General features: G+C 39.0%; 2 protein-coding genes across 3 annotated transcripts; one reads left to right on the top strand and one right to left on the bottom strand.

The window, feature by feature from the left end:
* Positions 1-4390: 4390 nt before the first annotated feature.
* Positions 4391-8171, top strand: si:ch1073-126c3.2 (uncharacterized protein LOC555816 homolog). The gene is made up of 6 exons (XM_052573287.1): positions 4391-5282; positions 5392-5477; positions 5626-5740; positions 6512-6624; positions 7574-7688; positions 7863-8171. Exons 1-6 carry the CDS (start codon positions 5234-5236, stop codon positions 8036-8038), a joined length of 654 nt encoding a protein of 217 aa, XP_052429247.1. The 5' UTR covers positions 4391-5233; the 3' UTR covers positions 8039-8171.
* A 522-nt stretch (positions 8172-8693) lies between these two features.
* On the bottom strand, positions 8694-24031 carry ccdc172 (coiled-coil domain containing 172). Of its 2 annotated transcripts, XM_052573285.1 has the most exons (9): positions 23813-24031; positions 23557-23642; positions 20093-20182; positions 12910-13026; positions 12475-12640; positions 11500-11601; positions 11292-11394; positions 9364-9451; positions 8694-9149 (listed from the first exon to the last, which is right to left on the bottom strand). In XM_052573285.1, exons 1-9 carry the CDS (start codon positions 23889-23891, stop codon positions 9120-9122), a joined length of 861 nt encoding a protein of 286 aa, XP_052429245.1. In that variant the 5' UTR covers positions 23892-24031; the 3' UTR covers positions 8694-9119. The 2 variants fall into 2 exon arrangements, with proteins under 2 accessions (XP_052429245.1, XP_052429246.1); XM_052573286.1 differs by lacking the exon at positions 20093-20182 and having other exon boundaries at positions 23813-24029.
* Positions 24032-25522: the final 1491 nt, after the last annotated feature.

Raw genomic sequence — 25522 nt, 5'->3', positions numbered from 1 at the left:
CGAAAGCAAACAGAAGAAACGGTCTGTGACGAGGAAGAATGGTGACATGAAAGTACGTGTCCTTCAGGTCGATTGCTGCAAACCAATCCAATGTACGAATGCATGCGAAAATTCACTCGTCTGGTCACTTCCTGGTGCACTTCCGGAAAGAAAGGAAGGAACCAATCATCCAGCCTCGACCGCTCTGGACAGGGTGGAAGATTCCACTCAAGCCTGATGCTCTCAGCTGCCCGGTAAAACACGGCTGCCAGCTCCTTATATACCCGCACAGCGTGGTGGAGCTTGCGATGCAAATTCTGCAGACAACGGTACTCTGTGGGTGAGTAAATTATGTCAGTTTGGGTGAACTATCCCTTTAAGTGAATGGTATAAATATTGGCACAGTTGGTTACTGTCAAGGCAACCTGTTGAGCGATGGAGGTGCCAAGGGGCCAAAGTCTATGTTAGGATAAAGCTTTTAAGTCCAGAACCACTCTGACCAACAGCGAGCAAGTAAATATCCTAGAGATGCAGGGGAGCAAAACACAACAAGTTGAAAAACACAACAAAAGAGTTATGAAGCTTACTGTAAAATGTAACTGATGATCTTACTAATAAAATTAAGTGAAATGAACTTGTTTTGAATAAGTTTGTGGACCTTACTAAGTTTAACCAAGTAATCTCAAAGTTTTAGTACAGAAAGCTACGTATTAAGGTAAATGGATTCAAGTAAGCTGTACTTTAAATAATGAGTATTTTTTACGTTTTCGAGTGGTCATGCGCAGTTCGATCTGCAACGTAATTCTGACAGGAGAAGCACATGGAAAGGTAAGGTGAGTCAGCTCATGTTGATCATATTTTTTAATTGCTCTGTTATTATACATAAATCAACCATATTAATAATTAGATTAAATATTGAAGCGATGCACAGCTACAGTACATTGGATGTGATGTTATTTAATCTGATTGTCTTGGAATGTGCTAATTGAAATCAACAGTTTTGCATCACTGATCTTTGATGGCAAGTTTTCAATGAACATTTTTATGTTTTATTTCTTTTTATTGGGACTCATTCATGAAACATGAGCAAATCATTTTTTGTTTAAATCGTTTGTAAAGCTGTTCTGACCTAAATTTTCAGATTCATGGAAGGGTTCTCAAAATACTTGCTTTACATCTCCTCCCTAAACTTTTTTTTGGGAGAATGATATATGATATATGTAATGTTTTTTTGAATGTGTTGTTATAATCTATATATTTTAATTTAGGATTACTTAACATTAAATGCTCGAACTCCACACAATGATTTGTAAATAAAAAGATGTATTGTAAGAATATATTAAGAATTTAGTATGTTAATATTGTTTCCTTTAATTGAAGAATTAAAGTGAAATGAGTCATGCAAAGGAAATATAAATATTGGATTTTTTATTTATTTATTTTGCGAAAAGAGAGCTCTTCTTTTGAAGCATTATGAAATTCTTGAGCATGTTAAATATGTGTTAAGCTTCAATGCTTATTTCTTAAACTAAACTGTTTTACTGTCATATTAACTAATATATTAACTACTTTGATATTTCATTCTCTGTTTTAACTTTAACTTGTTTTTCAGAGCACTATCATTGCATTTTTAAAATACATTTATTCAGACTAATTTGACATTTAATTCTGTTTTAACTCTCTTTCCAGAGCACAGCAGTTCTTCGTGGCCTTCCTGTCAGAGAAGAAGCCTTTATTCTTCAATGTTGAGTCTTTCTTTCCATTGGACACAAATCTCGAGCCGATGCTCAACGGGAGCTTGTGGCGTTGGAACGGTGAGCCCAACCGGCCAATGAGGACAGGCAGCGTGGTTGTGGTGCCCGACCGGGAGGACACGAGTTGCCTCGACCGGAATAGGTCACGGTGTCGGCGTACGGGCCCTACTGGCTGATAGCCCCTGCTATTGAGTGAGCAAAGGGCCTAATGCCTAATTGAGACTCAGGATGACGGACGTCTGGGTCCTCTCGGTTTGGCAGATAAAAAGCTTTGGGCTGGCCAACAAGGAGGATTCTGGCGACATCCGAAGGGAGACCCCGACTCACGGCATCGGATGGATGAGACTCACTTGCGGTCGGCAAGCATAGGCCCGACCGGGAGAACTCTCGCCAGACGTCTGAAGGGAGCGCACGCATCATACGGGTAAGCCTCGCCGAACAGGGAGAGTGGAAAGGAAAACCCGACTGGGAGGACTCTCGCGGCATCCGATGGGGCATTAAACTCAGAACATTGAGTGGGTAAGCCTCGCCAGGTGGGGTTAAAAGATGTGAGGGTAGCTGAGAGTTTTTTATATTTGTTTTTTTTTTTGCAGGATTTGACGAGAGGTTGAGACTCGGACAGTTAAGCCTCGCCTACCGTCAAATTGAAAGGTAAGTTGCGTGGCCGAGAGACTCTTACCGACGGGTAAGCTTCGCTGGCCAAGGATAGAAAAGGTCAGTTGTCTAGCTGGGAGGCTCTAACCGACGTCCGATAGGAGCTTAGCTCCAGGAATCGAACGGGTAAATCTCTCTGGCTGAAGGACGGAAAAGGTTGTCTAGCCGGCAGGCTTTTACATTCGTCCGACAGGAGCTTAGCTCCCGGAATCAAACGGTTAAGCCTCGCGGCCAAAAGACGGAAAAGGTAAGGTTGTCTAGCCAGGAGGCTCTCACCTACATCCAATGGGAGCCCCGACTCCATCCATTGGATGGGTAAACCTAACCGTACGTAAGACAGAATGGCGAAAAGGGTAGCCGGGGGCTTTCACCTACGTCCAAAGGGAGTGTGAGCTCCTGGCAACGAACGGGTAAGCCTTGCTGGCCGCAGAATGGAAAAGGTGAGGTTGTCTGGCCGGGAGGCTTTTGTCAGCATCCGATGGGAGCTCGAGCTCCTGGCATCGAAGAGAGAAGCCTTGCCGGCCATAGGATAGAAAAGGCAAGGTTACCTGGCCGGGAGGCTATGGCTGGGATCCAGTGTTTTTTTTTTTATTTATTTATTAAATTTGTGACACCGGATGGGTAGTCTCTCCAGCCATCAGGGAGGGAAAATTGAGATTGTTTTATTAATCGGGCATTAATCGGGTAAGTTTCGCTGGTGGTCGGATGGAAAGTCCAAGATTGCTTAAGCGAGAAAGCATCTCACAGGAGTTTAATACTCGCAATGTCATACGAGTAAGCTTAGCTGATAGTTGAACGGAGAAGGCGAAGGTTGGCTCAACCGGGAGCACTCTTGCAGCGCTTAACAAGGAGTTCGATACTAAGGATGATTTGGTTGTCTACGAGGGTAGACGCTGTGAGGCTTACTTGAATAATTGTTTAGCAAATCCAATGAGCTGCTTCCGATAACGAGTCAGAAAAATCCTGGTGCAGTCATTGTATTCAAAATTAAGTGTGCAAAAATAAATTGAATTTCCTGTGCCAGTGTACCCCGAATAGGTGCCATGAATCAGCGATGTGGTTGTTGTCGAATCTTCATATTGTCAGCACGTGAGATCGATGGTACATATCGACGATGTAATCGTGCATGGGTGGAGTAAGAGAAAGATTCTTTATTCTTGTTTGAGCTTACTATTTGCCATTTTAACCATGCAGGTGCACGAAAAGAGCCTATGGAATCACCAATAATCTAAAAATATACTTTCGGACGTAATGATAAATTGGCATTAAATATAAAATACTATATTTAAAACTGCTAGTTCATGTAGTCGGCACTACTGCTGTCAATAAAATAAACCGTCAATGGATGGAGGTAAGTCAGTGATATTTATACTATGGGATTGATTACTTGATTGTGGTCCACCTGTGTCGATTAGGCTAAGTATCTGATGCGCTCCTCCCGAATCTTGTTAATAAAAACGTTATTTAAAAGGCCATTAAGGTGTATTTAAACAAATCATATCCACTCAATTAAAATCTGAAGAAATTTGGTTCCCTGGATTTTCAGTGAAGGAACAGAAGTCTCTAAGGTTACCTTAAAAGTAGTCTTTCAAAGACAAAGTTACATTTTTGGGGTTTGGAATGACAAAGGAGAGTAAATTTAAAATTTTGGGTAAAATATCCCTTTAAGCTTGTGTTAGTAAAAACATTTTTTTTTTTTTTTAATTGAAGTTATACATTGTTGAACCTTAGTCAAAAATATTTTTCTACTCCTAAAACAATGTAATAATGTGAAAACCTTTTTTTATTTTATTGTCACTATTAAATTTTCTCATAAATGTATGTTGATTGTTAGTTTCAGCTCAAAGATTGACAAACAGTCATGATCCTTTATAGAGTTTATTTTATATAGGTTGTTGCTTTTTGTCTTTACTTGATGTTTTTAGTTTAGCTTGCTTGCTAATTTTAAGGCAATCGGTTTCTTAATATTTTCTAAGTAATGTGAACACTAATAAGAACTAATTATTTTAAGTGAACAGTACTGTAGGCCTTCGTCTTCTCAGGTGTAAATCACAACGATATTCATGGTAGTTGACGCCTACTCGCATATGACTTTTACCAACAAAAAGTGTCTTAGAAAATTTAAATCAATATATTGTTTTCTGTAAGTGAGTAAAAAATTTCTAGGCTACAAGCTCCAGTTCTCAAAAATCCCAGGAACCATTGTTCTGTATGTGTTTTATGGCCTTATTCAAGTGATTTAACATTTTTGTTTTTTCACTAACCACGCATAACATTTTTTTCTCAAAAACACAATTATGTACATGCATGCATTTCAAATATTATTATAGCCCAGATTGTGCTGATTACAGTGAGATTAGACTTTACCCATTTAGATATTTATAAGAAACTGAAAAAAAGCACAAATATCAGGGCATGACAAAACTTCTCCAGGCCCCAAAAATACCCTTAGACTCCAGAGGGTTAACACATTTTCTGTACAAACTGTTTTAAGTTATTCAAACCAAACATTAACACACTACTTTACTTAGGAATTTTAAGGCAGTCAGTTTCCTCACTTTTTCTAAGTCAAGTCAACTTATTATATAGTGGCAAATTGTCTGTCACTGAGTCACAGTGAAAACATTAAGCACATTGTCCATTTCTGATTGTCATGACAGAAAATAAAATAAAGATATGAACTAAACACAAACTCTTTCAAAACATTAGAAATTCTGCATTTTCATTGCAGGTGTGTTGAAATTTGGTCAACATTGAGTGCACATTAACCTGTGATGCAATACATTTTCCCAAACAGAAAGATTTAGAAGCATGACACATGAGTCTTTTGCAACAGAATTAACAACATGAAATGTACAACGAGCAGAACACGGAAGATGCTTTACTTACTCTTTGGTAAGCATTGTTTAGATCACTTCACATCATACATTCTAAATCTTAAATGATTTGATTATTATATCTCTATAAAGATTTTTAGTGGAGATGTCTTTGTGATTTTCTACAGCATTTCTATTGACAACAGCTCATGGAAATAATTCTTCCTGTTCTTCCTCTGAATTTACTTATGAGCAGATTGACCAACAGCTTCAGGTATAGATTGATTATCTACAGCTACAGTATAATGCAGACTCAAACTATCTACTTACATACAAAATGTAATTGTAATAAAATTGTTGTTGACTATTGCATGTACGTATAAAAGTAAAATGAGATTTTTATATAAAACTCTCTTTTTTAGGATTTGAAAAATTGCCTTGAAATGCTATCTATTACATGGACAACATACCAAAATGCAAACATTTTTAACCAACTACAAACACTGAGTGAAATCATCCAGAGGCAACAAAATGAAGGTAATTTAATAACCCCCTGCGAAAAAGATTCTAAACAACATACTATCATATTATCCTACAATGTTTTACTCAATAGCATATATGTAATGTTACTTATTAATGTTTTCCTCAATAGCATATAGGCTGTTTTTTTCCCCAAAACTTCAATACAGTGTAATATCATCTCATACGACGTTTTCAGTTGCAAACATAGCATGGCACGCACTGGTATCAGATATGTACCTTATGCGATTACATTTAAATATAGGGCCCTATTTGAACGATCTAAACACAAAGTGTAAAGCGCACGGCGCAGGTGCATTGTGTGCATTGCAATCCTTACATTTTTTATATTTGGCATGTTTGTTTGCTGCTGTGCATCCCTGTGTTTAATAAGCAGCGTGTACACGCGTTCTGGACCCACTTATACTAACACGCTCTTTAAATAACAAAGAAAAAACATTGCGCCAGACTTTAGACCAGGTTTGATCTGGTCTATGGCGCAGTCTATTTTCAGCTCCTTAAGATAGCATTGTGCCGGCAATTCGTCTGATAAACACACCTCTTTTTTAGACCAGCACGCCCATGGGCGCAGAAATGGGCCCAAATGCATTTGCTAATTAAACGACGTGGCACTGGATGGGTAAATCAAACTGAAACTAGCAAACACACTTGTGCTGTGCCTTGCGTCACATTGCGCCGGATGTATTATAGGGCCCATAGTTGAGAGACAGAAAATTATACAGATAAAATTTATGTCAGTGAATTAATCAACAGATCCTCTCTTCACAGAGTTACGAAGGTTACTGCCAGCAAACTGTTCATCTCCAGCTGTGCCAGAGGATGGAGGCCTGCTGTGTATATCTGTGAAGCACAAGGCCTACTGTAAACCTATGTGCAATGCGGTACTATATTGTACATTATTTTCATTGCAATAATAACACATTTAATTTTTGCTTTTTTTTTTTATAAAAAGACAACATAAAAATGAAAATGTATGCTTACAATTTACATTAAATTATTATTATTATTTTAGTTTAAGCATTACTTGCATCAGCTTTTCAATTTAAAGTATAAATTACATTTCTGAGTTTAGGGTTTCTGCAAGTATTAAAAAGGTCTTAAATCAAAGCAGAAATTCGTAAATTCATAAAGCTATGTTAAATTTTGCACTCACTGCAAAAAAAAAAAAAAATGAAAGAAATGAAAATAAATATCTGCCAATGGAGTCAACAAATAATATCATTTCCCTGTTAATCAATTTATTTTTTTCTGACTAAAGTAATCACAAAGTAATCACACTAATCACAAAGTCCCTTTGATAAACGTTTCAGAAAACAATACTTTTCTTATCTTCATACTTCATTTTGCATCTGTAGTAAATGTATCTTGATTTAAGAACGTGTAAACAGTATATACAGTTTTGTAAAATGTTTGCAACTGTTTTTTTTCTTTACTTTTATAGGGAATAACATTTGTTCAGTAGTATTTATAACTACTGAATAACATTTTATTTGAATTTTGTTTAATGTGAAAATTTGTTAAAACCCAAATGTATAAATAAACCTAATCAAAACGTGCTACAAACGTGTTCACTTGAACACTTGATGCAAATGACATACCCAAGCAATGAAGCGCAAAAGTGTGGCCGCTGTGACAGGTTGCAAGAGTGCAAGTTCCACCCTAACGGACTTCAACAGACAGAACCCACTGATTCATAAGCACCTCCCAGTGGACAACCCAAAATATCGACAACAAGCTTAAATAGAATCCATGCCAGTCCTATAGGGTATACACCACTATCCTAAAAACAAAACATTTATTCTTCTGTATTTAATCTTTCCTTGCAAACAGGGTTATGATTTCACTTTTTTAAGAAGATCAAGGCTGTTTGAGGAATGCAGTTCTGCCACAAAAGACAAGTGGACAACACAGTTTATTGGTGGCAACAGGCTGGCTATATGCGACAGTAAGTTCTGAAAACATTACACATGCACGTTTGTTTACATTTGACTATATTACGAAGAAATCTCTCAGTTTTACTGGTACCATTCTCTAATGTAAATCCTGAATACTACAGTACTGCATCCTAAGGTGTTCTGAATGAGATGTTTTTACATCTCCCATTAACTTCTCTCTGCAGAGTCCCACACTGCAGTGTCAGGAGCCCCCTCTGCATACTTCCCTGTGGGCCAGGACTGTCAGAAACTAAAGAGTGATGAACAACTAACGAGGAACATCACAGATATCTTTACATCAGAGTTGGTTAAGGCAGGCATTACACTATCAACAGAGTCTTCCGGCCTTCTCTGTGGCTAAAACAAGAATTAAAGAGATCTAAAAATTGTTCAGAGCTGACATATTCTGTGCAAAGCTCATTTTACTAATAATTTTTGACTTGAGTCATGTAAGTGCAAATATGTTAATAAAATGAAAACTATGGAACATTTCACACTTAAGGAATTACCCTACATGATATAACAACTAATGATTCTTCATAATGACAAGGCCCAGTACAGAAATTCCCTTTAAATGACAAAGGTAAATCATAATTTAATAGTTTATTTATTTAGACCTCTTTATTTGTATTTTTTATTCTAAGTATTAGCAGTTCTAAATGCTGTGGGTAGATTTAAAAAAATCTAAGCAATTTTACAGTATACAATTAAATATGCTCAGACAATGTGAAAATAAAGCAGCCTATTATTAATAGGGTTCAGAGGATTTAATTTCCGTGGCTGCAATAATCTTCCCATTGGGGTCTTAGGAGGAGACAAGAATCAGACAGATCATCTTAATAGCAGATGTGCACCAGTCCAATTTTAACAATCATAGCCTGAGGTCAATGAATCTGTCCCTGTTCATTTTAAACATGATTGCTAGACGTGCAACATTCCACCATGCTGAGAAATCATGAGTGATTTTCTTTAGACAGCAAAAATAGTCAATTTCCATTTGTGTCCAAAATGTTTAATGACATATTTAATAACCAAGAAGCAACCTATTTTTGGAAATTAGATGAATGCAATTTAGTCTATTTGCAAGCATAGATAAAAACTAATTCAAATGTTCTCTATGGGGATGAATTGTTGCAACAAAACCACTAGATGTCAGTATTATCAACATTTTAGATAAAACTGCAGTGTGACTGTTTTAACACAGAATCAATGTCTTGCGTGAGATGAAGACAGGCATCTAATAAGAAGAACATTTCTACTCTAGAAAGAGCATGTTTAGTTAAACTTTTTTAATAGTACAAATAAGCAATATCTAATCTATAATTGTTACAATATTGTTTAAACTCTACATGAAGTATATGACCAACTGAATAAAACCATTTAAAAGCCTACAAAACACAGAGGGTGTTTGAAGCACACGCTGAAGTCTCACTGAAGCACTCTCAACAAAATATGCCCTTCTGTGATAACTTCTGCAAAGAAAAAAAGTTTTCTTCATTGTGTATATGATACAAAACACATTCCTATTAGCATGTGCCTAAAACGCTCAATAGCAGTCTATTTTTCAGACTAAACTGTTTAAAATACTTCTTCAGTGCCTTAGCTTTAGGTATAAGTAGATTGTAGTAGTAGTGTCAATGAGAAAGAAAATTTTTAATTTCATTGTGTTTGAAAAAACATAGTTACCAGTTGCATGGAGTGAATCTCAGAGCTGAGGGTCTCTCGCAGAAGCTCAAGCTCTTCTTCTTTATATAACTCCAGCTCTTTCTTGAGTCTGAATGGCACACACAGGCACATGCAAGAGAACAGGTAATGGTTAACCAATCATGAGGCTCAAAGAAAACCATACAAGCTTAAAATGACAAATGCATTCATCATATCTTTTCAAATAGTCAAAAAAAATCTTGTTCAAATCATTCAAATTTACACTCCATAATTTTAAGAGAACTAAAAAGAAGATAAAGATTTACTTAGTGAACGATGTGAAATAGTAATAAAAAATCTAGCATTTTTGTTCATTTCTTTGATTGTGTTGCGCAGAGAACTATTACTGTAATGTGTACTTTCTGAAAGTTATTTAATACAAATTTGTTAGAAATTAGTTTCTAAATGCTTATTTGCAGTTAATATCAGTCTAAATACTAGTTAGTTATAGAAAGTTAGATAGATCAATATAAATGATTCATATATTCATACATCAATTCAAATTCAGGGAAATGATTGCAGGAAATTTGCATATATTTTCAGCAGAGCCTGAGGGGTGTCTCTGCTAAAGCGAGCACAGTTAAATCCTTAGTATACTACAAGAAAAGCAGACACTGAATAAGCACACATTCACGGAGTACAGAATATAACCACAAAAAATTATATGAATGATATAGAATCTTATTTTATCAGGTTAAATCTACAACCTTAAGAGAAAAACAAGCCTTAAGGACAAAATATATCCACACACCACAGCCTAGGAAATCCTCAATTCTGTTTGTACAGTTAAGAAATGACTTAAATGACTAATGAAAACTGAATATATACTGTGCTGATACTTAACTTTTCATATAAAAACATAATTAAATGAGCAACTTTAGATTTCAAAATTGCTTTGAAAAAAGAAAGTCACAGCGTACTGTCATTAGAAGAAGAATAAGAAAATATCTTTAAAATTAGATGGTTCTTGTTCCAGCTTAATGTGTTTCCAGGATGTAATCAATTAAAGCAAATCAACATAAAATAATGTTTTATTTGAGTGCACATTTTAAAAGTGATTTTAGCATTTACTGATAAAGTTTGGAACAATTATGCTGTTTACATTTGCATTAACACAAAAAACAACTACAACAACCAAATGTTTTTATTTATTTGGTGTGACTTCCAGATAAGGAATGTGAATAAGCTCACTAAATACTACTGGAAATCAACGTGGAGGTCTGGTTGTTAAATTAAAACAAATCTTATTCAGAGTCATAATCCATTTAAAACCAGAAGCATCTTCACATTAGCAAAATAAATCTAAAACGTTGCCATGTAGTAAAGTTTGGGATGTGAAGTCTCTCATAACTTAGACAATGTTAATTTCAACTGCCATGTGTTCCATGGCAGAAGATCAATAGTTGGAAAAACTGCCCTATGCACGATGGGGGTATGTGTTTAAGTGTGATTCATGACTACATAGGAGAGGAATGAACACATCCTGAGCTTAGCAGCGCTGTCCCAAAAGCCTCATCCTCAGCACATCCTGTGAGCTTATACAGCCTGTCCTATTAATGAGGAAGATTTGTGCTACGCTCCACACACTACCCCCACATATGATTTACGCAACCCAGTGGAGGAACTTTCTTCCTGAGACAGACTAGCTATCGATCCCCTTTCAATCATCTCTTCTTAGTGGGGCGCTGATCTGAAGGAGTTGTGTTTAACAGCTCTGGACCGGACATAGTAAGCAACATATCAAAGACCTAATTAATAGAATGGACCTAATGCTGTATTATTTACACATGGTGAAGTGAAAGGAGGAGGGAGATGGAGAGATTGATGAAGGGAAATTCAGCAATCTTTACTCACGCTCCTTATGGATCATGCTATCACACTAACATTACGATAGGTGAGAACTCTCTTGCCTAATACAGGTGCTGTCTGTCAAGGGTTTCTGACGGACCATGAGCCTCTCTGTCTTCAAACTCTCTGTCAGAGCTACTGCTTCCTTCAGATTTCTCTCTGTATCTGCAGATGAACAGAAAACTGAAGGGATGAGAGGTTTATTTAGACACTTTAATATTTCTAACCTTTATCAGAGGAAGTTCTTAAGTGAGCAGAGCCCTGTTTTACCTGTAAGCTGTGATTGTATTTCCTGGAGCTCAGCTTCTAGTGACCTTTTCTCTTCTTTCATGGAGCTTAGCAAAGTGTTCTTTTGCTTCAGCAAGTCCATCTCTGAGGAACAGCAAAGGTGACAACTTAAGTAACCTGCTGGCAGGTGGTTAAAGCTACAACAAACAGGTCTTTGAAGAACAAGAACCACTTCGATGATAACTTTGTGGATGCCTTCTGAATACAAAGCTTTTTCACCATCTTTATACTTTCGTATATGTTTTTTATCTAAACCTGAGAAACAACCGTGCATTTTCTGCAAGCTGAATGACACATTTCAGTGTGTCAACAAAGGCTAGGTAGTTTTTCAGTGCTTGTTAATCTTGGTTCAAATAGTTTCCAAATTTTTGGGGGTGAATTATTTACATAATGATAGCTATTGACTATTGACTATACTTTAGAATTTTTTATTAATCAGAGAATTGTGAGAGAAAAAATGCATAGCAATTTTCACAGAAATATTTAGCAGGAAAACTGTTTCAACATTCCCGCAACTTTCTTTCTTTAGCACCAATTCAGCATATTACAATGATTTCTAAAGGATCATGTGACACTGAAAACTGGAGTGATGGCTGCTGTAAATCTAGTTTTACATTTTAAAATATTATCAAAATCGAAACAGCTCCTAAAATTGTTTATGAGTTTATAGTTTGTTTGTTTTTTTTCCAAAAAAAGTATTGTATCCTGAGACTTAAAAATCCTGCCAACCATACATTTTTTGAACAGTACTATACATAATGATGGATAATTGCCTGACAATAAAACTTATGTGCAAGCCTATATTATGTTTTTCAGCTGTGACTGTAAACCATTAATTCCCAGCAACTACTAGATTAATTTAGGTCAGATCTGTCTTATATACAGTTGCTTGTTTGTTAAGCACTGATGTGCAGTGCCTTAAATACTTTCAAAAAAATAAATAAAAGAAACGTTCACCTTTGTGTAGAGTTTGAGCTTCAAGCTCTAAGCTCTGGATTTTAGATAGGGTTTGGGTGTGAAAAACAGCATTTCTGTTGCTGATTAGGTTGAATTCATTGTTGAAAGTTATCATGTCCTTCAAGAATTTCTCTCTTTCTTCACATGATTCTCTTTTCAGTCTGTCCTGAATTTTAAAATAATGAAAAGGCTATTATGCAGATTACAAATAGTACAAAAGCATTATTTTAACACTTCAGCATATGCATTGTAGTGGATGATGGATAATGCTGTGTCTGTAAACTTTCTTTATCAGTCCTCATGAACTATTTCATAATCCTAGTAATATTGTTTCAGACTTAACATTGTTGTGTTTTAATGAAGTGTGTAATAAAGAGACAATGGTCTTTCCAAAAAAAGAAGGAATATAACTCCATTGTGGAAGGTTGAATGTACCAGGTTTTCTTTGAGATCTCTCTGCAGTCCAAGGAGTTCCTCTTTCTGCCTTTCCAGCTGATCTTGTCGCTTTGTCATCAATACAAACTGCAGTTTGGTTTCAGCCAGGAGCTGAGACTAGGATCACAAATTAATCATGAATTTGATCAGTGTCTTGTGTCAGATAGTCCCCCAAATGAAGCATCCCACAAAATAAACTTTGCATTCACAGCAGTGGCGTTTTCTAACTAGCTGCACAAAGACACATGCGGCAGCACAGCTTGTTGCTCATCTGCCAGATCAGTGGCTTCAGTGCTGATGGTTAAGGTAAGCTTAAAGGGGGGATGAAATGCTATTTCATGCATACTGAGTTTTTTTACACTGTTAAAGAGTTGGATTCCCATGCTAAACATGGACAAAGTTTCAAAACTTAAGTTGTACGTTTGAAGGAGTATTTCTGTTCCAAAAATACTCCTTCCGGTTTGTCACAAGTTTCGGAAAGTTTTTTTCGAGTATGGCTCTGTGTGACGTAAGATGGAGCGGAATTTCCTTATATGGGTCCTGAGGGCACGTCTGTCGGAAGAGCGCGCGCTCCCGTATAGCAGAGCACTCAGAGCACAACAGACTTCACTGATCAGAGCGAGAGCGTCGCGAAATGTCACAAAAGGAGTGTGTTTTTGGTTGCCAGGGCAAGACAACCCTGCACAGATTACCAAAAGAGAAACAGCATTAAGGGACCAGTGGATGGAGTTTATTTTTACAGAGCATCAACAGAGTTGTGCAAGTGTTTGTGTTTGTTCCCCTGCATTTCGAAGATGCTTGTTTTACAAACAAGGTCCAGTTTGACGACGGATTTGCGTATTGTTTATTTCTTAAGGATAATGCAGTCCCAACGAAAAAGGGTCACGATCGTGTGTTGGAACCGCAGGCGGTGAGTAAAACTGCTTCAAATATCTCTGTGTTGTTAACTTAGCTATCGGAGCGTAAGCACATCAAGTAAACAACATGCGATATTGTCATCAAACTGCACTTTACACATGTACATCTTAAAAAATAAAAATAAAATAAAAAGACGACAAAGTGGAACTTAGTCATTTTCCAAAACCGCTAAGCAAATATATACAGTTTCAGTATATACCACATAGAGACATTGTTGCTGATGCTGCTCTTGTTAAATTTCAGCCTCTGGATCTGACTCTGGATCCTAAATATAAGCTGAATCTGACTGTTAGCCATGGTTTGTTTTGGTTGGTTTTGTCCTCACGGTGTCACAGCTTCCAAGCGCTCTCAACGCAAAAGCCTACTGGCGCTCGTGATTCTTTAGCTCCTCCCACACGTCACGCCTGCATCCGGTCGTGTTTTTCCGGGAAAAATCGGTACAGACTATCTTTCTCTTATGAATAGAATAAAACTAAAGACTTTTTGGAGTTATGAAGGATGCAGTACTACTCTATAGGTACTCAAGATTAACAGGATACTGAGTGAAAACAAGCATTTAATGTCATTTTGTTTGTAGGTCACTTTGTAATTGGCATGGTACTGCGCTTTGAATTCAAGTCCAAGCTTCTCTTCTTTTACTAGCTCAGTCAAGTGTGAAAGACATCAAGGATCCTCCAGGTAATTATTCTCTACCTGGGCTTCAAAGAATGCAAGCAAATTATGTCTCATAATTACATGGGAAGCATTGGTCTAACCAAACATATTACGCAGAAAATTAGACACGTCGTTTGTGACTATCTCAGGTGGATCATTGAGGTCATTCAAGGAGTCTGTACTAAATGTTTTAAACTTGCCACAATGCAAAACTTATGAATTGTGAAAATTCTAAACATATATTGCAAATATTTACCTTCACTGCATCAACTGATTATCAGTTTATGTGAATAGGACACATCTGGAAGCTTTTGCTTTCAGAATCCTATAGTATGTGTAACGGGTATGGAAATTAATGTTCATTTCATTTATAGAATTACACAAAAACTGTTCAAAATGTATACCTGAATATGTATGTCTGTGTGTGCACTTTCCCCTTTAAATTTCTGACGGAAGAATTGATTTTAATTTCCTGTCTTTGCGCCTCCTCTTCCCTTTCTGCGCTGTCTGTGCATGGGAGAGGTGGGTTTCTAATTGGCTCTGATCAATCTAATTTCATCTTTGCTTTAAAAATCACTTTTATACTTTAAAACTCTATTTAAATCATATATAATATTATTTTACATTCATATTTGATTATTTCTGCATTTTCACTTAATTTAATCCATTTTCTGTGAATCGATGCACTTGAAGCATGTGCTAATTGTGTTGCACTTGACCTCCATTTAACAGAAAAGACAAGGGCGAAAAACACACTGTAAAAGACTTGTTATGTTTAACAGGTATGTTGTTTTGTCACTTGTTTAATTTTGTATGAAAATTGTATACCATTTCCTCTTCCCCTTTCTGCGCTGTCTGTGCATGGGAGAGAAAAGACAAGGGCGAAAAACACACTGTAAAAGACTTGTTATGTTTAACAGTAAATGAAGAACCGTCAACTGATGTCCGACTGGTTACTGAGAAAAAAAACACAACGCAGATTACACCGGTCACACGTGGTGCCCGTGACCATTTCGGATCTTCAGATCAGCGCTTCGCAGATCGCCGTGGTTGCATGACGGCTCGCCGGCTTCGCCGATCTTCTCTCCCGGTCTTCTTCATCGCCATCGCTCGCAGCGGCTCCGTGCTCGCGGATAAAGAGCGCACCTGTGTGAGATGAACAGCGTTTGACATCTCGTCTTAAAGGAACGGTAACTTAAAGAGTTTCATCCACGACTTTCCTCTCCGGGAATCTTTTTTTTTCTTCTTCGTTGATGTGTGTTAATCGAGAGAGACTGTGATAAGGACCTCGTGGTGATTCATTGACATTCGAGCATCGTATCCTTTATCTGAAAATATAATTATTGTCAGTTGATGCGTTTTAAATGTGGAACTCTGTCTGACGGACTCAAGAGTAAGAATATATTTTACATCCATCAAGAAAAGTCTATCTTTACTCTTTGAACTGTGTTCATACTGACAATTAACTGCATTGATTTCTGATTTCCAGGATCTTGTATGAAAAATTGGTTTTGCTGTTTAAAGCATATTAATTTTTTTTTGTAATTTAGTGCTTTCATTTTGATTCGAGGCATGTTTGAGGATATTGATAAGGAAGATTTCAGCCCTGCTAAACAATCTAATTTAACTTTTCCTATGGGCAGGGGTGGTGGGCCTGAAATTTATCACAACAGGAGGATGTCTGAAGTTACATCTCGTTATTATGGGAGAGGGAGAGCGTTGGCTAATGTGGGTCTGGATTATATGCACACAGTTGATTCTGCAATCGGCGCTTCTGTTGGCCCAACAGCTAGCTCCACCCCAATTACACGCTCAGATACTGAACGTGTAATTTCTTCAGAGGAATTAGGAAGCATAATTTCAGATTTGGCTCACAAAATAGGGGAAAGTATTTCAGCCAGCCTTAATATTGCGCACCAGCCCAGCCCAGTACAGCCTAATCTTCCTTGCCAGTCTCAGCACCCCAGTGAGTGCGTTGATGTATCTAGTCTGAAGGTGATAGTTCAGCAAGATTCAGCACCTCCACCATTCTTCAGGGGTGATAAGAGTGATTCATTTACTGTCCATGAATGGGAGGATATGATGTGCAGTTATTTAACCAGAATGAAATGCAAACCGCAAACTGATGTTTCTGATCTCATCATGAGCAGACTGGCTGGAAAAGCGAGAGATGTTGTTAAGGTGTCCCTACGAAGCCGCCCTGAACTGAATGCCAGTGAACTTCCAAGTGCGGTGTTTGATATACTGAAACGCAACTTCAGTGAGTTGGCTTACTCAAATATGCCTATGGCTGACTTTTATAATACTGTCCCAAGAGCAGATGAAAGTCCCATGGATTACTGGATACGTCTTAACAAGGCCATAGATGTTGCTGATGAGTGCTTGCGCAGGCGTAATAAGAGTGTTGAGGATCCCGCTGCAGAAGCTGTCATGATGTTTATTTCACATTGTCCAGACCCAAGTCTTGCTATGTCTTTTCAGTTTAAACCAGCTGAGAAGTGGAGTGCCGCTGAGGTACAGGAGCGGTTGGATAGTCATCAGAGGGATTCAAGGAGATTTTCGTCAAGGACACAGCACACCATGTCTTTGTCAACTTGCAACCAGTGCACGGTTACAGCACGTCACAATTCTGCGTCCAGTTCTCTTCAGCAGCCTGCTTCTTTGCCAGCCCAGTCTCTGCCTGCTGTGAGTCATCTTAATCCTAATGCTGTTCCATTCTCTCCAGACACAGGTCTCCAACATATGGTTGGCATGATGGATAGAGTCCTGTCATTGTGCACTGCCTCTTTAACTTCACCCAGTCAGGCTCAAGCAGACAAAACTTCAGGCTTCAAGACCAACTTAGTTTCTGCATGTAGGGTCTGTAAATCCAAGGAGCACACTACGTACTCACACTGTAGACGTCACAGGCTTTGTCGTCACTGTCTTAGTCCTGGCCACTTTAAGAGTGACTGTCCCAAAGCAGCATGCCCAGCAACATCCTCGGATACTGCTCAGTTAAACTGAGTAGCCCATGTGATGAGAGGGGTAACATGGGCAATTGTAATAAAATCTCCCTCACAGAAGTAGCAGATGTGCAAAATGTTTTCATGAACAGCTGCGAGTCATTGCCAGAAGACAAAACTGTATTATATGTGGGGTCTCAGAGAGTTGATGGGGCGAGTGAGTTGTTTTATGCTCCTGTGATAGTTTGTGGCCAATACACATTAAAGGGGTTACTGGATTCTGGTAGTATGTCCTGCACGCTTAGTGAAGAGGGTGAGTCCAAGCTGCAAGCTGATGGTATTCTTTCACATCCTCAAGCAATTCCAAGTAATGTGGTTCTGGTTGGCTGTGGTGGCCTTACAATTCAGCCAAAGTGTATGTACGACTTGGAGATTGAAGTTTATGGATTTAAGTTTGTTGTTCCAACTCTTGTAGTGCCTGGACAAAGAGACGAGTTCATAATTGGAAGCAACGTGATCAAATGCATTCTACAGAAGATGAAATCTCATGACAAGTACTGGGAACTTGTTTCCTGCTGTAACGGTAATCCTGAGTGTGAGCAATTCCTAGAGCTTTTGAGCTGCATCTCCCGTTGGTCTGGCCCTCAGCAGCCTGATAAACTGGGTACTGTGAAACTCTGTCAGGCAGTCACTCTACTTCCCAGACGTGAGTATCTTGTTTGGGGGAAATTGCCCGCAAATGTCCCTGTTTCCCCGGGAAGCACTGTAATTGTTGAGCCAACCACTGCGCGTTCAGCACCTAAAAGCATTCTTGTCGGAAGAGTAGTAACACCAATGTGGGGTGATCGATGGGTGCCAATGAAGATACTTAATCCGAATCCAACGTCAGTGACAATTCGCCGCAACTCTAAACTGGCTGATGTTTCTTCCTGTCTATGTGTAGAAGACCTCACTGTTATGCAGGGATTGAGTAGAACTCATCTTGACACTCCCAATTCAGATCCACTCAAAACTGCCTTGCCCGCTGATCCAGTGCAGTCACTGAAAGACTACGGCTTGAAGGATGTTGACATTGACGGCTGTGATGTTTCTGAGATGTGGAAGAAAAAACTGGCAGCTCTTATTGTATCTTACCATGATGTTTTCTCCAAGGATAAACTGGATTGTGGAGAGGCAAAGGATTTTGTGCACAGGATCCATCTTTATGATGAACGCCCATTTCGTCTTCCTTATCGCCGCATCCCTCCTGCCCACTACCAGAAACTGAGAGAAGTTTTGTCAGAAATGGAGGAGAAAGGCATAATCAGTAAGTCTGTCAGTGAGTACGCATCGCCTTTAGTGATGGTCTGGAAAAAAGATGGTGATTTGAGAGTTTGTACCGATTTCCGTTGGCTCAATGCTAAAACTTTCAAGGACGCCCATCCTTTACCACATCAATCTGACTGTCTTGCAGCCTTAGGAGGTAATGCCTTTTTCAGTACCATGGACTTAACTTCAGGATTTTACAACATCCCACTCCATGAGTCTGACCGTCGATACACTGCCTTCACAACGCCTATGGGGTTATACGAGTATAATCGTCTCCCTCAGGGCCTTTGCAATAGCCCTGCATCTTTCATGCGCATGATGCTCAGTATTTTCGGTGACCTTAACTTTTCCAGTCTTCTCTGTTACCTTGATGACTTGTTGGTCTTCGCTCCATCTGAACAGGAGGCACTGAGGCGCTTGGAGATCGTATTTTCTCGATTGAGATCCAGCAATCTAAAGCTAGCTCCTAAAAAGTGTCATTTTCTGAGGAAGTCCGTAACGTTCCTGGGCCATGTGATAGATGGTACTGGTGTTTCAGTAGATGTAGAGAAAGTGAAAGTCATCTCTGCTTTTCGAAAAGAGGATCTAATGAAGGAAGATGGAACCACACCTTCACAGAAAAAAATCAGATCGTTTCTCGGTATGGTCCTGTACTATCAGGCCTTCATTCCAAGTTGTTCTCGTATTGCCAGACCCTTATTCAACCTGACAGCTGGCCTGAAACGTTCAGTGAAAGGTGTTGGTGGTCGTAGAAGAGCAGGCACTTTTCGGGAGTTGACATCTCAGGACTGGACCCCGGACTGTGAAGTGGCCTTTGAGGAACTGAAACGGGCCCTTGTCGATTGTGTAGTGCTGGCTCATCCAGATTTTGAGCGTCCATTCCTGCTCTGCACTGACGCTTCTTTAGACGGCTTAGGTGCTGTACTCTCTCAGATACCTGCAGGTGAAGACAAGGCTAGACCGATAGCGTTTGCTAGCAAGGCTTTGAATCGCAGCCAAAAAAAGTATCCTGCACACAGATTGGAATTCTTGGCTCTTAAGTGGGCAGTGTGTGACAAATTCAGTCACTGGCTTAAAGGCCATGAATTTACAGTCTGGACTGATAATAATCCGCTTACATATATTATGACCAAGCCGAAATTGGATGCATGTGAGCAACGCTGGGTCTCGAAACTTGCTCCATATTCTTTTGAGATCAAATATGTTCCTGGGAAACTCAACGTGGTGGCGGATGCACTCAGTAGGGATCCGTTTGTTAGGCCAGTAAGTCAGCGGCTTCTGTCAGAGCCTTATTCTGAACTGTTGAGGCAAGTACACAGTGTTGAGGATGGAAGTGTGCAAGAAGTGTTCCGACTTACCTGCCAAACGCAAACATTAGGGTCAGATCCATTTGATGTCCGGCTGGATACATCATTGTCTGCGGATGACGTGTCCTCGGTTCTGTCCTCCTGTGATGAATGGGAAATAGGAACTGAATGTAGAGCAACATCATTAACAGAACATCTTAACTCTTTGATCAGCGGTGGTGAAGTGTTTCATTCCTTTTCCCTGACTGACTTAAGAGAACATCAACATAAAGACCCTGTCATTGCAAGAGTGTGTTATTATGTTGACCGAAAGCACAGACCATCGAAACGTGAACGTGTCAATGAAAATGTGTATGTGTTGCGGATTCTGAAGCAGTGGGATAAACTTTCGGTGCTCAATGGAATCCTGTACAGAGCTATCAAAGACCCGCTCATCAGGCACAAGAGATTTCAGTTTGTTGTGCCCGAAACCTTGAAACGTCAAGCACTTTCTGGTGTTCACGACCTAGCTGGTCACCAAGGGCAGCCACGTACGTTGTCTTTGGCCCGTCAGAGGTTTTTCTGGCTTGATATGGAGCATGATGTGCGTGACTATGTGAAGAAGTGTACCAGGTGTGTCTTCAGCAAAACTCCAGAGCCTGCAGCAAGAGCCACCTTGGAGAGTATCAAAACCACAGCCCCACTGGAGCTTGTTTGCATCGACTTCTGGTCTGCTGAGGATCGACATAACAAATCTGTGGATGTTTTAGTTATATCGGATCACTTCACAAAGCTGGCACATGCTTTTCCGTGTCCAGACCAAACCGCAAAAACAGTGGCCAAGAAACTGTGGGACGGCTTCTTCTGTGTCTATGGATTTCCCCAACGTATCCATTCTGACCAGGGGGCTTCTTTTGAGAGTGAACTATTAGCTGAGCTTCTCGAACTGGCTGGCATTGACAAGTCTCGAACCACTCCCTACCACCCAATGGGGAACGGTGGTACTGAACGATTCAACCGAACATTAGGTAACATGCTGAGGTCTCTTCCACCTAGATCTAAGCAAAAGTGGCCGCAGTTGGTACAGACCATGACGTTTGTGTACAACTGTACAGCACATGAAACTACAGGTTTTGCCCCATTTTACTTAATGTATGGCAGAGTACCACGGTTGCCAGTTGACCTTATGTTCCAGAGTGTTCTGCGGGATAAGTCAGTTTGTGACTACAACCAGTACGTTAAATCGCTCATCAAGGATCTCCAGTCTGCTATGTCAGTGGCGCAGAAGAATTCTGTTCAAGAACAAAAACACCAGTCCAACCAGTACAACAAAAGAGTTAAAGGCCTTCCTCTAGCCATTGGTGACCAGGTGCTCGTGGCTTACAAGGGTTGTAGAGGGAAACGGAAACTTGCTGACAGATGGGAGCCATCTGTATACACTGTCATTGCCTCAAAGCCTTCCATACATGTCTATAAGATCCGTGACAGAGCTGGTAATGAGCGAACAGTACATCGCAATCTTCTTTTGCAAGTGAACTTCCTCCCTTTGCCTGACATGGACTCGGATAGTTCTGGTCAAGAGGATGCTGGAACACCTACCTGCAGTGTCCCTTTGCAGTCTGATCCAATATGCTCTGGTGGTCTAACTGTCCAGACCCACAGTGACACTTGTTCCTACGCTGCTGAGATTGAATCTGCAGATGATGAGCGGAATGAGACTGAGGATCTCTCACAAGCAGACTCAATGTCCAACATCTCCAATGTAGCTATATGCGATGATGACCGCACTGCTTCATGGGTGCAATCTCAGTTGCCCTGCCAACAGGAGCCAAATTCACATCTTGCTGTGCCAGTGGCTGATGACAATACTGTGGCTGGTGCTGGTGCTGATCCTTCTCCCCAAAATCCTGTCTATGACAGTGTACCTGTTGTGCTAGGTCCTGTAGCTGGTTTAAATACTGCTGATCATTACTCTACCAGGTTCGGAAGAGTTATCAGACCTGTGCGCAGACTTATTGAATCCATGGTTCAACTTGAGACCCTGTTAGGTTTGGATTCTGGGTCAACAGTAATTCATGTTTGAATTAGCAGTTTTTGCAACTTGCTTTTGTTTCTCGATTTTTCTAAGTAAAACTTGCCTTAATTGAGCATGTGGTCTAAGTGTACGAGGTGTAATGGGCACCTTGATGAAGTCTACAGAATGTGATGAAATTTGGCCAATTTCAAAACATTTTTATCCTTTCTTTGGGAAGCTTTTGATTGCTGACTGTCTTCACTGATTGTTTAGAGTGTGGACCATGTAATTCTTTGACCAGTGTACAGATTTTTTTGTGTTTTTCTCAGAGTTTTGTGTAATTCTAGGGGGGTGAGTGTAACGGGTATGGAAATTAATGTTCATTTCATTTATAGAATTACACAAAAACTGTTCAAAATGTATACCTGAATATGTATGTCTGTGTGTGCACTTTCCCCTTTAAATTTCTGACGGAAGAATTGATTTTAATTTCCTGTCTTTGCGCCTCCTCTTCCCTTTCTGCGCTGTCTGTGCATGGGAGAGGTGGGTTTCTAATTGGCTCTGATCAATCTAATTTCATCTTTGCTTTAAAAATCACTTTTATACTTTAAAACTCTATTTAAATCATATATAATATTATTTTACATTCATATTTGATTATTTCTGCATTTTCACTTAATTTAATCCATTTTCTGTGAATCGATGCACTTGAAGCATGTGCTAATTGTGTTGCACTTGACCTCCATTTAACAGAAAAGACAAGGGCGAAAAACACACTGTAAAAGACTTGTTATGTTTAACAGGTATGTTGTTTTGTCACTTGTTTAATTTTGTATGAAAATTGTATACCATTTCCTCTTCCCCTTTCTGCGCTGTCTGTGCATGGGAGAGAAAAGACAAGGGCGAAAAACACACTGTAAAAGACTTGTTATGTTTAACAGTAAATGAAGAACCGTCAACTGATGTCCGACTGGTTACTGAGAAAAAAAACACAACGCAGATTACACCGGTCACATATGTCTCTATATTGACCTCAGTATTCATGCAATGACCTCTTTAATCAAATGATTTAATCGTTCATTGACTTACTACGTCTGACATTGGAATCAAACTAACTGTATACCATATGTTTGCAAGGTTAATTGTATTTTTTAAGTGTTTTCAACAATAATACTAATGTAATCTGAAAGAAACGAGATTGATTTTGCAGTGCCGCTTTGAATTGATCCACTCCATTTTAATGTATCCTGTCCATTAGATGAAGTGTTTTAATCATGAAAAAGAATTCCTTTTCACAGCGCCAAAGGATATTAATACTGCATATCAGCTTTGTGCACAGATAAACTTTAAGATGTATGACAGTGCACATCCGTTGCTGTGTGGCAATATTTCTATCTGATGAAACGTTAGGCCTATAGGCTACATTCACATAACACTTAAGAAAAATGAAAAGGGAAATTAATCTTTTCTAATCTGTCATTATGTGTCTCTTTTTAAACACTGGGTAACCGACCATACATACCTTCTCATCCAGTTCACGATGTGCTACCTCCAGTTTTTCACGTGAGGAGTTTATTTTGTCCTGTACACTCTTGATGGCAGCTTTAACTGAATGAGGGAAATAACGAACATTTCCAAAGGCTTAATTTTGTACAAACGTAAGAATTATTGAAATATGTAATGTGAAATAATTATATTTAAGGTTTTGTTTTGTTTTCCACGTTTAAAAACACTCGCGAGCTCATCTCAAATTGACCGTTAACTGATCTGTTGTTTACCTTCATGAAGCTGCTTGATATTTTCTGAAACCTGCTGCTCTGTCAATAAAATGTGCTCAAATAGAGTGTCTAGACTCATTATTATTATTATTATTATTACAACAATAATAATTAGGGGGGAAACCGGAAAGGTTAGTTTGTATTTGCTGTTTCGCGGGGAAAGCGTTTCAAAATAAACGTAGTAGATGAGTGGGCTATTGGGCTTCCCTACTCACGCGATGCGCATGCGCGGTCTTGCCACCTGTTTACTGTGCGCAAACGCATGCGCGACAACAACGATTCTCTCCTTCATTATTCACTTTAATTCATGTTAACGCAAATAAATCCATATCAGATGGCAAAAGAAGAGGAATCCGTTCTTGGTACCTGGAGTCACTAGTGACTTTATTCTCATTAATAATACTTCAGACCAGACCATATAAGTTGCTCTGGTGCTACCCCATTGAGGGCATGAAAGAGTGGATACTGACAATGGCAGTGGCGTCTGATAAATAGCCTTGCAGTAGCCTACCCCGCGATGATCCACTAGGAGAGCAGTACATACACACACCACCTGAAAGCCCATGAGATAGCTCAGTCATTTGGCTTCCTACTTTAAAGTGCAATTTAAAAGGTCAGTCTCCCTATTGTTTGGCGTTTATAAGCACAGTTAGCAATCAATAACTTTAATTTGGTGCAGCAGTATTTGTCATGTCATTCTTTACCTTCTCCAGTTTCCCAAACACTGCTGGAAAGAATGGTCTTGATTTGGTGCCATGCAGCACATTAAAGTGGTAGTTAATATGATGGTGACTATATCATTTTGACATTCATTTGCAAAATGATTTTCGTGTTTTTCAGACTTTTTCTTCTACAATCAAATTCTTAAATCAATACGGTTATTATTTACACATCCAAGAAACCATCCAAAACTCACCACCCCAACTGTCCGGCCCACCTTAAATCTTAGAGCTGGAGCCAGGCCTGGTACAAATCGATTTAGTTATTACAATTCAGATAATTCCCATTGAGAAAGAGAGAGAGAGAGAGAGAGAGAGAGAGAGAGAGCGATGAGGTGAGGGGAATATTTCAAATGATCTTGAACCCTTCCTGTCACCAGTGGTCTGTAGAGACCCAGTTCTCCACTTACGGTTATTAGAATGAAATGAACTCAGGTTAATTGAGAAATGCATAAACCAGACAAGAAGCATGACTCTTGATTGAACAGATGTCAATAGATTTGGTCAGAGTAATTGATCCTTAATTAACTATATGGACATACGGATAAACGTTAAAGGTTTCGATTTTTTTCTCATGTAAAAGTTAATCTCATTGATAAGGGGAAATTGATTTATGTTTAACCATAGTTAACTATGAATCCATTAAACTGTAAAAAGCATTAATAGGAGAGAATAAGTAGAATGTAATCCACACACCTGTGTCCTCAACACAAGGATATTCTGGTACTCAGCTGGAAAGTGATGTACTGTACTAAAAAAAATGTTTTAAACTAATTATATTTAAATAATAATTAAAAAATATGAAATCTGTTAACACTTAGACTCTGTTTTAGTAGAAACATTGTCACTGTGAACAGGACTCAACATGTCAGATTTCTTAATTTGGAGAAAAATCAGGAACTACACTCACCTCTGATAACCCAAAAAATGTTCCATTCAGTGTTTAATCTTGTCAAACAAACTTTCAGTTTTCCCAGAATCAATTGTTGGA

This window comes from Carassius gibelio, chromosome B13 (genome assembly GCF_023724105.1).
Source record: "Carassius gibelio isolate Cgi1373 ecotype wild population from Czech Republic chromosome B13, carGib1.2-hapl.c, whole genome shotgun sequence".
NCBI classification, from domain to species: Eukaryota; Metazoa; Chordata; class Actinopteri; order Cypriniformes; family Cyprinidae; genus Carassius; species Carassius gibelio.
This window is presented reverse-complemented; position numbering and strand designations above follow the sequence as displayed.

What these genes read in the sequence shown, in the direction of transcription:
- si:ch1073-126c3.2 (XM_052573287.1), top strand. Translation starts at nt 5,234, where the DNA reads ATGAAATGTACAACGAGCAGAACACGGAAGATGCTTTACTTACTCTTT. An exon ending in AGATTGACCAACAGCTTCAG is followed by an intron (nt 5,478 to 5,625) that starts GTATAGATTGAT and finishes TCTCTTTTTTAG; the next exon opens with GATTTGAAAAATTGCCTTGA. An exon ending in GTAAACCTATGTGCAATGCG is followed by an intron (nt 6,625 to 7,573) that starts GTACTATATTGT and finishes CCTTGCAAACAG; the next exon opens with GGTTATGATTTCACTTTTTT.
- ccdc172 (XM_052573285.1), bottom strand. Translation starts at nt 23,891, where the DNA reads ATGAGTCTAGACACTCTATTTGAGCACATTTTATTGACAGAGCAGCAG. An exon ending in ATCGTGAACTGGATGAGAAG is followed by an intron (nt 20,183 to 23,556) that starts GTATGTATGGTC and finishes CATTCATCACAG; the next exon opens with GAGGACAGAACCGAGGACAC. An exon ending in AGATTCACTCCATGCAACTG is followed by an intron (nt 9,150 to 9,363) that starts GTAACTATGTTT and finishes TTTTCTTTGCAG; the next exon opens with AAGTTATCACAGAAGGGCAT.